Source organism: Poromitra crassiceps (assembly GCF_964638095.1).
Source record: "Poromitra crassiceps genome assembly, chromosome: 1".
NCBI classification, from domain to species: Eukaryota; Metazoa; Chordata; class Actinopteri; order Beryciformes; family Melamphaidae; genus Poromitra; species Poromitra crassiceps.
This window is the reverse complement of record NC_139623.1, coordinates 61,643,270-61,659,905: the sequence shown is the minus strand read 5'-3', so window position 1 is coordinate 61,659,905 and position 16,636 is coordinate 61,643,270. Positions and strand designations below refer to the sequence as shown.

The 16,636-nt window shown below is 42.2% G+C and overlaps 1 protein-coding gene across 2 annotated transcripts in view; it reads right to left on the bottom strand.

Annotated features, from left to right (window-relative positions):
- Positions 1-1,514: 1,514 nt before the first annotated feature.
- Positions 1,515-16,636, bottom strand: part of rbm27 (RNA binding motif protein 27) — an 84,734-nt gene continuing 69,612 nt past the window's right edge. Inside the window, exons 13-20 of one of the 2 annotated variants that reach the window (XM_083637577.1) lie at positions 14,522-14,647; positions 14,227-14,301; positions 12,647-12,823; positions 9,152-9,256; positions 7,278-7,490; positions 6,857-6,940; positions 6,627-6,746; positions 1,515-5,194 (exon numbers count right to left, since the gene is read on the bottom strand). In XM_083637577.1, coding sequence (XP_083493703.1) covers positions 5,096-5,194; positions 6,627-6,746; positions 6,857-6,940; positions 7,278-7,490; positions 9,152-9,256; positions 12,647-12,823; positions 14,227-14,301; positions 14,522-14,647 — 999 coding nt within the window. In that variant the 3' untranslated portion in view covers positions 1,515-5,095. The remainder of the gene's footprint in view (positions 5,195-6,626; positions 6,747-6,856; positions 6,941-7,277; positions 7,491-9,151; positions 9,257-12,646; positions 12,824-14,226; positions 14,302-14,521; positions 14,648-16,636) is intronic. The other variant, XM_083637578.1, reaches the window with a different exon arrangement.

Sequence of the window (16,636 nt, the reverse complement as noted above, 5' to 3'; positions counted from 1 at the left end):
CGCTAACTTCTAATAGCTTAGCACTACAATGGCAGTATATGGTACAACTGTCTATCCCCGTTCAGTCCCCCAAAACACTCACATGTACATGTTGTGACTCGTGTATTAACCACACCATGAAATAATAATCCAAAGTTATGTGAAACGTCATTTTCCAAGTAAATCCACACTCTGAGAAGTAACAAAGAGTAACAGTTACTTCCTCGTTTGCCATGAGGCACATGTGCTGTACTGATGACTGCACACAGCATGCGGTTTTTCCAAAAACCATGCAGTGTTTTGCATGCTGTCACGTATACATGTGTAATGTTAGCTTAATTAGTTTATTAAAAAAAAATAAGATACCAAATATGTTTTAAAATGCATAGAATCACCATCTCTATAATTCTCATTGAACAAAACTAATAAATGTGGTTGACTCTTTTAGCCTCAGCAAGTGGGACACCGGTCAGAGTGAAGACCAGAGGAACGTTTCAAGGGTGTTTATTAAGGTTCAAATCCCTTGCTGTTGCAGATGAATACAGTCGGATGTATTGGTTCCATGAAAGCCGCCCTTCCGTCCAGCCTCGCACACTATGGCTGGGTCAACAGACTTTTCTCTGATTGGATCAAAATTGACGCCGACCTCAAACTATCCAATCAGAGAAAAGTTGACATTTTCTTGGAAAAGGAAGGTCCACTCGCGATGCCTTTTAAGGACTATATGGGTTTTTTTCACCCCGAATCCAATGCCGCCATCCGTGAGTCTCTACGAGCTACGGTTGCAGAGATATGTCTGCCCTGCCTGCAGGACTACAGGTGTTATCAAATGTGATAACATGTTTTGCCACATGTTGTATAGCAACATGATGTTTTCCACATGTGGAGCACATGCTGAAAACATTTGCATGGGTTTCACATGTAATCACATGGGAATTTACATGGATTTCACACATTTCACATGTGAAAATGTTGGTAACTTTTAAATCTACCTTTTAATCAGCTTACTTCTTAATCTTTTAACCAGAAACCTGCCTGTCTTGTACTGTCTGCATTGTCCTGTATTGTCATGTTTGTTGGTTTGTGCCATGTCCTGTCTTTATTTTGGCCACAAATGGCTCTTTTGATAGTAAAGGTTGCTGACCCCTTAACTACAGTAGATAAACATTAGAATCCATTTGATAACACTTTGTCCCAGTAACAGCCCAAAACTAGATTTAAATTATGCCTTACACATAACTATCTCTAGGTGACTTTGGATTTTGCATTTATAGACGGTTTTAACTTAACATCAACATTCTAAATTGACACTTAGCTTACTTCCTGTTGCAGTGCTAATACGACAGCTGACCGTAAATAAGATTTATACGTCTATAGAGGGTGAAACAACCCTCTGGAAACCCATCATGCACCCCCTGGAGGTTCGCAACCCCACTTTTGGAACCAGATAACAGCAAGCAAAATGAATAAAAGAGACCACACAGAGGTGTAAGTTAATATTTTTTGGAATGGTTTCTTTCCTCAACAATGTTAGGTTTTTTTTTTGGGGGGGGGGGGGTCATTTGTTTTTCTTTTCCCCCTTTAACTCAATTTTTTTTCTTTCTTTTCCTTTTTTTAAATATCCAATTCAAATTGTATTTGAATGATTTTCCTCCCCCTTTATCTTCTATGCACCCCATTCCTCCATCTTTATTGGCAAAAGCAAACATGCTAGTAAATTAGAAATCGATTTATACAATAAATCAAGAAAATACATCCACATCCTGCAAATATAAACAGTAACAAATCCAAAACTATTATCCAATAAATGTTTTACATTTTTTACACTATTGTGTCATAGTAGCACACAGGAGATAGTACAAAACATGGGGAAGAGACTTTCTCTGAATCTTCACTTATAGAAGCAAGAAACCTGCCAGTAGCCTATAGATTTGTCCTTAAAACACTCTCTGCCAGTAACCTCACAAATAATAATTTATCTATTTAGTTACCATCCATTTGTTACCAAAGTGCGAGTAATAAGTGATTCATGCAACAGGGAAAAGGTTCAGCTGTCCATCCTGCCCAGATTGACTTGCTGTTCACTCACTTGACTCACTTTCTGTTTTCAAAGTTTTGAAATGTGCATGGGGCTAATGAGGTCACTGGCAGCGGGCCTTTTTCTGCGTTCCAGACAACTTGGAGTTCAGAATTTCCCAGTTCGTTCCAGGTGCAAAATGCAGTTGTTTTGTTGGGTGACGTCAGACAACTGATGTCTGTCCGTGAAGTCAGAACCCCCGCCCCGCCCCAGTTTACAAGTAGGAACTCCGAATTTGAGTGACATTCCAGTGTAATTTTTCTAGGAGGAGGTCGGAGAATCTCGACCTCCGAGTTGACTAGAAAGCAAAATTTGAGTTATAAGACAGTCCACGGTTCTGAGAGATATGCAACCCAAACAGAAGGGCAACCAGCAGCGTTCAGGTGGGAGGAAATCGCAAAGCTAAAATGTATTACATTTCATAATGTGTATATTCTCAGAAAGTTCTACACCCTCTCAGATCCGGTAGTACCAGTGTATGTTAAGTATCAAATAAACAAATACCATTGCAATCTGTGGATTCTCAGCTTCCATTTGTCATCTTGTTGGACTCTTACTGGTGCAAACAGACAGTCCAACACAACCACTGTGGTACTGTCTGTACTGTGGCAGTACTGTGGTACTGTCTGTACTGTGGCAGTACTTTTGTAGCCTGGTAAACCAGCCCGTCACGTGAACTCACATTTCATTTGGTTCTGCGTGACTGTCTGGCCCCAACTCTTCACCCAGTCTTTAGCAGGGGCGGGAGCATGGGCGGGCGTAGTTGCCTTGACAGACAACTCCTTCAGCCAATCAGCGTCGGGGGGCAAAAACATATTTTCCGCCGAGAAACTCAGCAGTTGCGGTGATACTCCTGTACTTGTTTAATTGTTGTTATTGAGTCTATTTCTGCAATAACTGCACTTTATGGCTGTTTAAACTAGACAAACGCTGACAACGCTCCTCGAGACGATCAGGCAAGGAGGCGGCCATTATTGTTTTGTTAGTGCAGTGCTAGTGGCGTTCCTGATTGGCCAACTTGCGCTGTCAATCACAGCACAGTCGCTGATTGGCTCTTCCGCTTCTGCTAAACCCCCCCACTGGCTTTGGGGCCAGACCGTCACGCAGAACCAAATGAAATGTGAGTTCACGTGACGGGCTGGTTTACCAGGCTAGTACTTTTGCAGCTGTAGTGCCCTTGGAAACAGACATCTGTACAATTTAGCTGTACATTCCTCAGGTCAAAGCTACTGGCTATATTTACATGCAGGCATAAATCTGCAAATCAATCTACACATTTTTGGGGAAAGTTACGAGACTGTTGCAGTGAATTGGCAGTTAATATACAGCCACCGTTTTGCTGTTGCACTCTGACTAGTTAGTGGATATGGTCAGCTCAGTTGGCCTGGAATAACTAAAACCGGTTCAAACAACAAATTATTAGGCTGCATGTAAACATACTTATCTGTTCCAGAGCAGCACATTTTTGGTATTGTCGCCCAAAACAAAAAATAAATAAATGACTTGCCGCAAATGTACTGCCATCTCAACTTCCATGAATATCATTCCTCCCACCCAGAGGATTCTTAATTACAGTATATGTAAAGACAAAACACAAAATATACCCCTTTTGTCATCAAATAAGCACATTCTGAAAAGCTTCCAGAGTGGCTTTAAAGCACAGTCTCTCCCTTTTCAGATGCAGGCATGTGCTCAGAGGGGCTCTGAATTCTGCTTGAAAGATGAAATGTGCTACTTACAGTCAAGTAACAACACAGACTGCTTTAGCACTAATGCAAACTTCTTGCGAATAAGCAGAGACACTAAGCACTCTTGCTTGACCTCTTCTACCAGACACAAATTCAGAATTCATTCAAAACGCCTAAAAATGAAAAACAAAAACAAAAATATCTACAGTAATTTATCTTTCAAACATTTACAAAATTTACAAAAGTAAATCACAAATCTCGTAAAAAGAAATCAGCCATCTGCTGATTATGTAAGGCAAAAAAAATAATATATTAAAATCAACTGTTCAGTATTACATTCAAACACCTGTCTATGGATCTCAAGACATTTTTCAAATGGGCGATCTGATCCTTGTCCTGTCGGTCATCTCCTGGATGACCAGGAGACACCGGAGGAATAAAACAAGCGAAAAATGTTGCACTCTTTAGAAAATGGGACACACCCTCCTGGGTGTTCAGGCTATATTTACAGAGTGGCACCAGATACTGAGGCAGCAGCAAAATAAGAGTGGGGAAAATTAGAATATTTCACTACACAACAAGACAGTTAGGCTGTATCTCATTCGCATGGACATTGCTGCAATAGTTGCTGCTGATGCCATTTGTAAACATTGTTAGCGTTTTTCCATTTGCACCGGTATTGTTCTGTACCTGCACTGGCTCTACTAGGGTATAGTGCTTTGGTGCCGTTAGTGTAGGACTGCAGCATGCAACCATACTCACACCCCCTTTTGAAAGTGGACCACCATCACATTTTGGATGCTTTAGCACTTTGGGGTGTACCATACCAAACTGAACTGTGAGCAAAATGAAATGGAAAACCATACCGTACTACTGTGCCAATATAGTGAGACTTTCTACCGGTGGTGGAGTGGCTGTCTCTGAACCGAGGACAAGACTTTTCAAAAGTGGTGAGAAAAGAGATAGCTTAAATATGTATAAAAATACCTATTCACAGTACACACAAATGTTGTGCATTACTGATATTAATCATCTGGTAACCACACTGAAACTTACAGACATAGATTTTCTATTTATAAGAACTTAACAGTATCTTTCTCAGCAAAAGTGAGATGTTTGAATTATTTTTTGTTAAGTCAAGGGGATACAAAAAGTGTCTGCTCCTCCAGTCTTCTTTATACAAACAACTAAAGTCAAATACATTGTTTTTACTTTGATTAGAGTCTAAAATTATTTAGTCTCAAAATACTGGAAAGGGGAAAAAAAGTGAGTTCCATTGTATTGACTATAATCTGGAAAAAATAACCAATGGTCTTTCCTTGAGAGCGGGTTGAGACGGTTCACATTGCCTTCATCGTCTCCAAGATCGGCTCTCGTACTCATCGTCTTCGTCATCATCTTCCTCCTCCTCTTCCTCCTCACCAGCAGGCAAATAAGAACTGACTTCCTTCTGTTTGAAAGAGAGAAACAAATATGTTTCTATTTTTGTAGTTCCCTGACCAGCCAACATACCGCTTTTAGTGTCTTGGTTTTTTGTATCACATCGTTTGCTTCACAAAACTAGGGGATTTACGACAAATAAGAGTCGTATTGTCTAGAGCGGCGAATCTTCACTGGCCTCACGATTCGATTAAATTCAATTATGATTAATCTGTCAACGATTCAATTCGATTCCACGAAGCATCTCGATGTAGCTCAAAGTATCGCAGCTCCAAGTACCACCAGGGATTCCGTTAGCCGGCAATAGCCGGCTTTTGGCTGGTATCACGTGCTGTGGGCCAGCAGTTTAAAAGGTCACCGGCTAAAGTGGCCGGTTGGAAATATGGCAATTAAATAAATTCCTTATATAAAATAGCCTAATATTGTGATGATGTCGATAGGCTACAACTTGATTGGATCATAGCATTGTTTTTTGTGTTTTATTGCTGTTTAAATGTTGGCTATATATTATAGTTCTTAACAGGCCTGTAAATTCAAACCCAAACCTAATTAATTAATTAAGAAGCGGTGTGTGGCAGCACACAGTGCACTCGCACGTCTTACCTGGAGGGATGCAAGGAAAAGAGATCACATTATCTTTAACCAATATTATCATTAAAAGCTAATCATTGAGGGCAGCAAAGACCATAAGCAAAACAGTACAGTACAGCGGGGGAAAATTACTCCCCTCAGAATAACTGTTGCAGCTCTGCTCTGGGCTGGGCTGCTGTTCTGTGCTGTTGTTTTGGGCTGTTGCTCTGGGCTGTGCTGCTGTGCTGTTGTTCTAGGCTGCTGTTCTGGGCTGTGCTACTGATGACTGCACACAGCGGATGCGCCTCAGGCAAATGCGGAAGTAACTTTGGTTCTGCCACATTAGTTCTGGCTAAGGATTTACTTTGAAAATTACCGTTTCCCATAACTTTGGATTATTATTTCATGGCGTGGTGAGTACACGAGTCAAAACATGTACATGTGAGTGTTTCTGGGGCTGTTGGAATGTGTATTTTTGGCAAACTAGGCATCTTGAGCACTCGATTCCTAGGCTCGCCCCCTGCGCGGGCCCACAAACCCTGCAGCTCACCGAGCTGGCCCTCGCTGTTGCGTAGCCTCGCCTGCCCTATCTGTGCGCGCAATGTCTCCCTCTCTCTCTCCCTCAGTCTCTCTCTCTCCCTCTCCTCTCTCTCGTTTTCCCTCAGTCTCTCTTCCCCCTCTCTCTGCCTCTCCCTTAGTCTCGCTCTCGTGTGTGTGCGCGTCTGTGTGTCACCGATGACATCATCAGTGATGTCACAATGCCTATATATGACATCACTGATGACATAATCACTAATGAGCATGGAACGGACAGTCGTGAGGTCACAGTGACCACCAAAATCTAATCCAAATGTGTGTGTGATGCTTCATACCGTATTATCCTCCTCCTTAGCTTCTTCTTCCTCTGGCTCAGATGCAACAGAGAGAGTCTTGGGTTTGTACCAAGATATTTGCAACACGCGACCTTTGAACTTTGCCCCCTGGTTTGCTGCCTAGAAAACAAAAGGGGAGAAAAACAATTAGCCTACAATTCAGAATTGCACTTCGTTCATGTGATTAGATGGAGCAACAGAGAGGCAGAGACTGAGTTTATGTGACTTACATTCTCTGCTTCGCTTCGTGTCTTAAAGGTCATGACGACGCTGGTGGCGTCTTGGTCACGGAGATCCTCGATCTCACCGAATTTCTGAGACAAAATAAAAGAAAGAATCAGTATGTACTCTGATTTAATTCTCACATGTAAACAGTCTTTTTAATGAGTAATGTTCCAACAATTAATAGGCTCGATCTATGCAATTGATTCCATGTTTCCTGGATTTTTAGCTTAGGGGAAAGTTAGTTATACATCAACAAATAAGTGACCCAGGAGATTAATCAATGGGATATTAAAACTTCAATCAATACCTCTAAATATGGGTGTATATATATATAATATATATGGAATATAGGAAAGGATTTTTCCTATTCAAATGGTGGATATCACAAAACTCCTATTGCAGTCCTCCATACTGTCCTGCTCTCACCACAAAGTGTGGCATCAGCTCCTCTTTCTCCTCCTGAGTGAGGCCCAGGATGGCCAGGGCTCGGGTTCTGTGGTCCACCACCATGCGGTTCATGGCCCCACCGCGGCTCCGGCCCCTGCCCCGGCCCATGTGAATTGCTCCGGGGTCCAGGGCTAGCTTCCCCCGGCCCCGACCTCGACCCGCCGGAGCGCGGATCAGACCCAGCCGTGTTGCCTGGAAGAGGACGGATTTAGGGACTGATCAGTTTAAAATCAAAACATTTGTTTGTTTGTTATTATAATGCTGGTGTTATCCTTCGACTAGTCTTGGAGTGGCCAGCTGTCTGGCGGAGAACTCTTCCAATCCGGGGCTCCGTGCTGGTAGGCAACTGCTTTTACCTCTACACTACCCAGACGCCCCAACAGCAGTATGCTGGATTGCATGATTTTGATTGCAATTGATTGTTGATTACAGTAGTTAGATCTAGGCAGGCTCATTCTTTGTAAAGTCCTTAGACATGCTTCTGTGACGAAGGGCCATATAAATAAAACTGACTTGAAACACACACACACACACACACACACTTATTTTAACACAAATACATCGCTGAATGCAGCTTTAAGTGCCCTATCTTAAGATAATAAAAAAAAAGTGACACCTAAAGGAGAATAGTTTGCAGGTATGTGCTAAAACAAGAAGGCTAAAACTATAATGTGACAATGCATTGAACAACTGAGAATTGAGTTTGTACCATCTGTCTCTCTCGTCAAGGTCAAGGGTGTGTGTGTATGTCAGCCTAAACTGAAGTATCTCTGTGTTACTAACTCAACCTTTTGCTGTTTGTGATTTGTTTTGTTGTATTTGTCTTGTGCTCCTTGTGCCTTGTTACATTTGTCTGTTTGCATGTTTGTTTGTGTGATGTCATGGATGGTTGCTGCTCTTGTTCTATTACTACATGCGTATTGGAATAATCTACCTAGTAATATAACGGTGGCAAGTAACAAATTTTTGTTTAAGAAAAAGTTAAAACATGCAGTGATGAATAATGTGATAACTTTGGGTTATTAATTATTGTACACATATGTTGAATTATATTGTACTGCAATATGCTATGTTATATTATATAACACTACACTGTACTAATTCATGAACTTCTAAAAATGTTTGATTTGTAATAGTGATTCACTCTCTTTTTGTCTTTGTTGTTACAATTATCAGCAATGTTACTGTATTATGTTTTCGTTTTTATGTTATGTGTTTGGACCCCAGGAAGAGTAGTCTCACCTTGGTGCAGACTAATGGGGATCCACAATAAACAATAAACAATAAACAATAAACATGGACTGATTTTAAAATGTAACTTGTCATTTTAATGGCTGCTTGACCTGTCATTGCCCATCAAGGGACTGGTGTTGGAAATTATCTTAGGCTAAGATACAGTACATCAGACATTGCGTCTGCAATTGCCAATGTTTGGCTTACAAATAAACTAATACATAATAATAATAATAATAATAATAATAATAATACGGTAATACTACCGGTACTAATAATAATAATTAATCTTCTCCAGTGGTCCCAGCCTGGGTAGGAGGGAGCTTCACTGACAGGGGATTTCTGGAACTGATATACGGTATATTAAAAGAGCACAACTACAGATTACTGGTTTATCTGCCGATGTGTCATCATTTCCTGGTTACCTCCCCCTCAAACTCAACTTCCAAGAGAAATATATCACCCCCTCAAACTGAACTTCCAAGAGAAATGCTGACGACAGCAATATGATCGCTGTTGATACTATCTCTTTGTTAGTGTGCGTGTCTTTGAACTCTTTTCTGTCTCTTCATGTCGATGGTCTGTGTGTGAGTGAGAGAGAGAGAGAGTGTGAATCCTACTTCCACCTGCAGTTGTCCCAGTTTTCTCCTGAGGTCAGTGGTGTCTTCTCCAGAGCTCATCTTCTTGTGGAAATCCAACTCTGCATCTAAAAGCTCCTTCTGGGCCTATTGACAGAAACAAATGGTTACACACACCCCTACATTACAATACATTCTATGGGTGTGAACCTTTGGATATCTCGCGGTTCCATTTGATTCCGATTCCTGCGGTCACAATTCAATTCAAAATCGATTTTCGATTCAAAACAATTCCAGATTCGTCCGAGGGCACACTATCTCACGCCTTCTGCCCTTCATTAACGGGATTCCGGGACAAAATATTTGACTGGTACTTTTAAGGCCTACACAATAACCCTTCAGCCGGAGTCAGAACTCGCCATCTTCGGCTGCTCAGAGTCCTCACTGAACTTCCCTACAGCTGTGCAACAATCTCTGACACTGGGGACAACTGTCGCCAAAATACTCATTCTGAAGGAATGGAAGTCCTCCTCTTTACCTTCTTTTCAGGTGTGGCTGATGGACATTATCTCTGTGGTACAGATAGAGACTCAGGTCCCTGAGAACCAACTCGCTTAGGAGGTTCTCAACGATCTGGGACCTGTTTTTGGCCTACTTTCATGAGGTTAAGAATGGCAGGTGACTGAGGTTGGGGGTGGCGGATTACTCGCCTGGCTGGTATCTCGTGGATCTTGTGTGGGATCCCATGCACATGATTTCTTGCAAACACATAAGCACCTTATGCGGCTAGTAGCACCATGTTGTAATGTTGAATCTTGATGTATGTATTTTCCCCCCCTTTCTTTTCCTGTGTCTGAGCCTGTTTGTCTTGTTTGTATTTTGTTCTATATATATTTTTTAAATAAAATAAATATAAGAAAACGATTCCAGATTCAAAATCGATTCTCGATTCAGTACATAGGGGGATTTCAGGATCTATTCCAGTCTGATGTGTGCTAAGAAAGGCGTTGTAGCAAATGATGGCATGAAAGCAGAATAAAGTGTATAAGATGATGTAGTTTCTATATTTTAAAATGTTTTATCAACTGATTGCAATAATGTAAACACAGTACACACCTACGACAAAAGGTAACATTTATTCATGCAAAATTTGTACAAATGAAACCTTAGTATTTCTCAGTTACTTCAAAAAATGAAAAAGAATCGATAATATCAACTTGCAGTTGTGAGCCTGGGTTTGTACTAGGGGTGTTGCGGTGCGTGTATTCGTCCCGTGAATTCTAGAGCTGCCGAAAATAATCGATTCAGAGATGCATCGCGATGCTTAAAGCAGCTACGAGCAACTTTTTCGATTGTTATTAAACAGTATAATTACAATATTGATGCATCACATTTTACCTATAATAGTAGCTGAGACCAAAGCCGTGTGTATCGGAGATTGCTCCCTTAGGTGATTATTAAGTCTGTGTCTGTCTAAACTCGCGTCAACAGGGGGCTCTCTCTCTCTCTCGTTACCGCCGGCCCGGCTAACCCGGAAGTGAAACGCAGCTGCCTGCCTACCCCGTTCGCGCTGCCTAGCAACATAGCATAAACATTGTGAACGCCACGCATACTCTCGGGAACATCTCTCGTTATATTCTAACAGGTTTTTTGGAAGTTATTTTGTGGTTATGGCCGAAGTGGCTGCTGCAAACCTTTTCATTTCACTTCCTGATCTGCCCTGGCTACAGACAGACTAACACTGGCCGATTCACTCGGGGTTCAAGCGAGACTACTCTGCGTTGGTTTCGTCGACTATTAGAGGTAAGATGTGATGCATTGATATTAAATTTATACTGTTTAATAACAATCGAAAAAGTTGCTCGTAGCTGCTTTAATAGGACGATTCTGAATCGATTAACAAATATCAAATATCGATTACCGGTATTTAATTTTTTTTTTTTAATAATCAAATCAAATAGAATGTAAGTACATGCAGTTGTTTATTTTAATTATGGATCATAATACAATGCAATTCCAAATGCACTTTTATTTTAAAAGTAGCCACACAGTGAGAAAAAAGAAAGTGAGAAAAAATAAATCATGTATTGCGGAAAAAGTGATGCATCGATTTAAGATGCATCGCGATGCATCGAGATGGATCGGAGATGCATCGTATAATCGAATCGAATCGAATTGTAGACTTGTATAATCGAATCGTATCGAATCGTGAGATCAGTGAAGATGCACAGCTCTAGTGAATTCACGGTATGGGCGTCATGGTTCGGTATGTGAAGCGTCACGACGAATACGTCAATTCCAGAAGGTGGTGGTATAAGCACCTAAACGCTGTTTGGACACCATAAAAACGTCACAGGAGAAGACGCACAACACAAGGGCAATAGAAATCCGCGTTCACTGAATGGAATGTTTTGTGGAGAGGAAACATTACCGGGGGTCGCTCCAGCATGTTTACAAGCCGTAGCTTCCATGCTACTTCACAAAACCACAACAATAATTAAGTGTCCAGCTGCTCCCCGTTTAACCTACCGTCGTCAAAAAAGTGAGTGCAGAGCAGTATCCTAATGACTTTTAGCTGTTTTGCAAATTCTGTTAACTATAGTTGCGACGCGCAACTATAAAGGACTTTCCTTTAGTCCGTTGTGCATCGCGGCTAAACATTACATAACACTGACAAAGCTGTTAACTTGTAAACAAGCAACTTACATCGCGTGAGATGACAAACAAGATGCGGTGAGGAAGAGGGGATGACTCCTTGTCATGTTCCAATAATCCATTATGATGACCGAACGTAATCATTATGGTAAACAAAGCTTGCATCCAATAACGTTAGCGTACTTACTTGGGAAAGTGAAACCCACCCCGCTGTCTGTCCTCCACAGAGGACAGACAGGCTCCTCCACATGCACTCTGTTTACAAACTTGTGTACAATAAAGATTTAAAGTGGGGGGAAATGCCTTTGCCCTGTCAAACAGCTGGAATACAGGCATCTGAGAGGGAGGCGCACCCAACACTTTGAAAATCACTGCTCTAGAGTAAAAACGTTGTGTGGATTGCCTAGATCTTATTAAATTGTGGACATTTATTCATTCCCACTTATTTGTGATGGTAAAATGAGCGTAAAAAGCAAAACACAGAATTCCGAAAAATTCAAAGGGAAAAAACAGTTTTTGGGATTTGTTGCTTTTTTCTCCGTTGTACCGTATTCGTACCGAACCGTGACCCCGAAACCGAGGTACGTACCGAACCATGACTTTTGTGTACCGTGACACCCCTAGTTTGTACATAACAAGGTGAATAGATTTCTTATTTACCCTCATAACTAAAAGGGAGCGTGTGGGCTCTGCGATTTTTGTCCCTGTCCCAGAAGTGATGTCACTCAACTGGAAGTGATGTCATCAGTGATGTCACTTGAGCAATTGTGCATTGTGACGATCTCATAAGAGCAATTGTGATGTCATCAGTGTTGCGATTTGCGAAGTTGTGACAGCATCAGTGATGTCATAAGAGCAGGGTGGGCGAGGGAGCAGACTTACATCAGTCTTGGTCTTGGGTTGGTTGAGGTTGGGGTTGGCGCTGGAGGCCTGCGAGGCAGGGTTCATTTCGTTCTGCAGCTGGGAGATCTTCTCCGTCAGCTCCTTCAGCGTCTTCATGATGTTGGCTCTCTCCTCAGGCTTCATCCCTCGGTTCTTCTCCACGCGGTTTATCAACGCCTGGAGGGGAGGGACAGAGAAGGAGCCAGAGTATGGAAGAGAGGTAGAGAGGAGAGGACAGGAAGCACGTAGCGGGGTGGAGATGACATGAGGACAGGAAGCACGTAGCGGAGTGGAGATGACATGAGGACAGGAAGCACGTAGCGGGGTGGAGATGACATGAGGACAGGAAGCACGTAGCGGGGTGGAGATGACATGAGGACAGGAAGCACGTAGCGGGGTGGAGATGACATGAGGACAGGAAGCACGTAGCGGGGTGGAGATGACATGAGGACAGGAAGCACGTAGCGGGGTGGAGATGACATGAGGACAGGAAGCACGTAGCGGGGTGGAGATGACATGAGGACAGGAAGCACGTAGCGGGGTGGAGATGACATGAGGACAGGAAGCACGTAGCGGGGTGGAGATGACATGAGGACAGGAAGCACGTAGCGGAGTGGAGATGACATGAGGACAGGAAGCACGTAGCGGGGTGGAGATGACATGAGGACAGGAAGCACGTAGCGGGGTGGAGATGACATGAGGACAGGAAGCACGTAGCGGGGTGGAGATGACATGAGGACAGGAAGCACGTAGCGGGGTGGAGATGACATGAGGACAGGAAGCACGTAGCGGGGTGGAGATGACATGAGGACAGGAAGCACGTAGCGGGGTGGAGATGACATGAGGACAGGAAGCACGTAGCGGGGTGGAGATGACATGAGGACAGGAAGCACGTAGCGGGGTGGAGATGACATGAGCGCAATACGAGAAGGAAGGCAAGCGTGAAAAGAACATGGGTGGGAGGAAGGAGAGGAAAGTGAAGGAAGTTGATCATGAGAGTTATTGATAACCAGTGTTGGGCAAGTTATTTCAAAATGTCATATATTACATATTACTAGTTACTTTCATTTGAAAGTAATGTTACTTTACAATATTACTACCTGCGTAGACTCATAGAGTAACTCGGTACCTATTACACTACATTTGTGTTACTTTCACTAAAATAACCGTAGGATGACACCGCTGTCCCGGAACCATCCCAAAGAAGAATTTCAACTGTCCTGAAGTCAGTGTAAACCGTCGAAAAATCGAAATGTTATCCTTTTGTTTTGTTATTGTCATCTATAAGTTTCTCACCAAAACAATAGCTACATTTGATAAGATGACATTTGAACACATCCTGATAACTCAGGTAGCTCAGGGGTGTTGTGGGCCGCATACAGAAAAATATAAGGAGTCGCGGCCCAAACAATATTAAGTGCGGCAGTTTAATATATTACCTGTAATATATTACTTTTGTAATGCATTACCCCCAACACTGCTGATAACCAGGCAGTCCCGCACTAAAGACACAGTTAATCGTAGTTTTGTCCTTCAACAATTCCTGCACGACTGTCACATCAGCAACACGCCCTTCTTACCTTCTGCCATTCAATGTGCGTCGTCAACATCTCTTGCTTCTTCTTCCTCATGTCCTGCTGGAGCTTCAACGACTCCTAGATGAAAAGAAAAGTGGAAAATAACAAATCGTATGCAGTTTTGTGGACACTTTCACCCATAGCACATTACAGTACTTAATAACAGCCTACATTTTAAGCATGAGTGGTCCCACTAAACACATGGCTAACGCGTCACCCTCTAGCCAGTGAGCTGCACCAGTCCAAATGTACATTCATATCTATGAGAAGGTTGCACAGTTAGTGCACAGCAACATGCCTGCTTCTTCTTGTGGACCTCCTGTGCTTCCAGTGCTTTGCCAGTTTTCCCCAGGCTCTTGGAGGATGACCTGAGGGTTGTGGATGTGTAGGGGCCCTTCTGGGTGGTGGTCAGTGCAGACGCCACCTGAAAGACAGAACAGCACAGTTAAGGTCAACAGAGAGGGCTGCGGGGCGGCTGCAGACATGGATGTCAACAGCTCAAACATGAAAGTCATATCTTAGGAGGAAAGAACGTATTCTCCTGTATCCTGCTTACAGTCTGACATCATACAGGGTAGAGCTATCACTTTTTAATCGAAATTCGAATGTAACTTTGAATGTGGGGGAGGGGGGGGACGTTCGATATGTAATTGAAAGTGACAGCTCTAATACATAGGGGTGTCAAAAATAATCGATTATAAGATGCATCGCGATGCGGACGTGCACGATTCTGCATTGATTCACAAATGTCAAAAATCGATTATTACATTATTAACATTTTCTGGGAAACGGAAGGTCAAATCGCAATGCCTTTAAAGAACTATATGTTTTTTTTCACCCCGAATCTAACGCTGAGTCCACGCACGAGTCTCGCCGAGTTACGGTTACGGAGATACAAGCCGTTCGTCGGCTAGCAGCTAGCTTTAGCACTTTTGATTATCAAGTGTTGAACGCTCCGGTGGAATGGTGTCCAGCCTGTTATTTTGTGTCCTGTCACATCATCAAGGTTCTGCTTCTGGCACCATGCATGTTTATATGATGGATGCCCAGTCAGGTGATATGTTTTGACTTCTTCTTTATTTCAATTTAACGTGAGTAAAGCTTAACATCAGTGAAGCTTGTGCCTCTTCTTCTTCTGCACTCTCCACTTTTACTGTGGCTTTCCTGCATTCTTGGAACCCTGACTGCCACCTGTTGGCTAACTCTTGTAACAGAGGGCAGCATTTGTATTAATAAAATATAATGGAAGTAAATGCATTTGTTTATTTTAATTATGGATCATAATACAATGCAATTCCAAATGCACTTTATTTAAAAAGTAGCCACACAGTGAGAAAAAAGAAAGTGAGAAAAAATAAATCATGTATTGGGGAAAAAAAGTGATGCATCGATTCAAGATGCATCGATAATCGTTTTATAATCGAATCGTAGCCCTCTGAATCGTAATCGAATCAAATCGTGAGGCCAGTGAAGATTCACAGCTCTACTAATACAGGGACATCTGATATTTTGACATTGATAATGGGTTGATAACTTGCAGACAATCAGGCCTGGACTAAATAGTATTTGCAAATAATTATTGGTGTCCGTTTATACTGGCTTTAAGCTAGGGGTTTCACAGACTAGTCGACTATCACAACCACTAGTCGATAGTGGTGTCACGATACACTCAGTTCACGATACGATACGATACACGATATTGGGTTCACGATAACGATACGATATTTTAACAATATTTTTTTGCGATCGATTTGTAAGTTGAGGGGCATCCTCCACGCTAATTTGAGTAATTTCACCATTTTCATCCTCCGTGTCGAACGTCCCTCGTCTGTTCAAACAAAGCAATGAAAAGGAGAGCGAGCATGCATGCATACAGTATGAGATTTCATCTCAACGATACATATTGCCACGTTTTGATATCGCGATATATTGTGGGACGATATATTGTGACATCCCTACTAGTCGACATTGTGCATCGTAGTCGACTAATCATTCATCTGTGCTTTCGAGAATAAACAATATAAGAAAAGAGAAACAAGGAGCTTCTTGGATACTTACATCAACAAACAGATTTGACATTTGACATTTGTGGCAACAAATTACATTCTGTACAGAAAGGTGTTTTTCCCTGAAGCAGTCCTAAATCTACATGGGACATTATTTGTTTCACTAGATCTAGTTGAGTACCTATGAGCATCACTGACGAGTTTAAGTCATTGGGGATGGAACCAAACACTATTCTGTGGGTAAGAGACCCACCTTCAAATGCCCGACCCTGCTCTCAATTGACAACCATTGTAGTTCTGTGGATTGGGAGCGGCCAACATGAGTTCAGGAGGATAAATTCAACACAACTCTTATCAATTTATTTTGAGATGTCTGCAACTGGGTTTTGATGTACTTGGGGGTATTG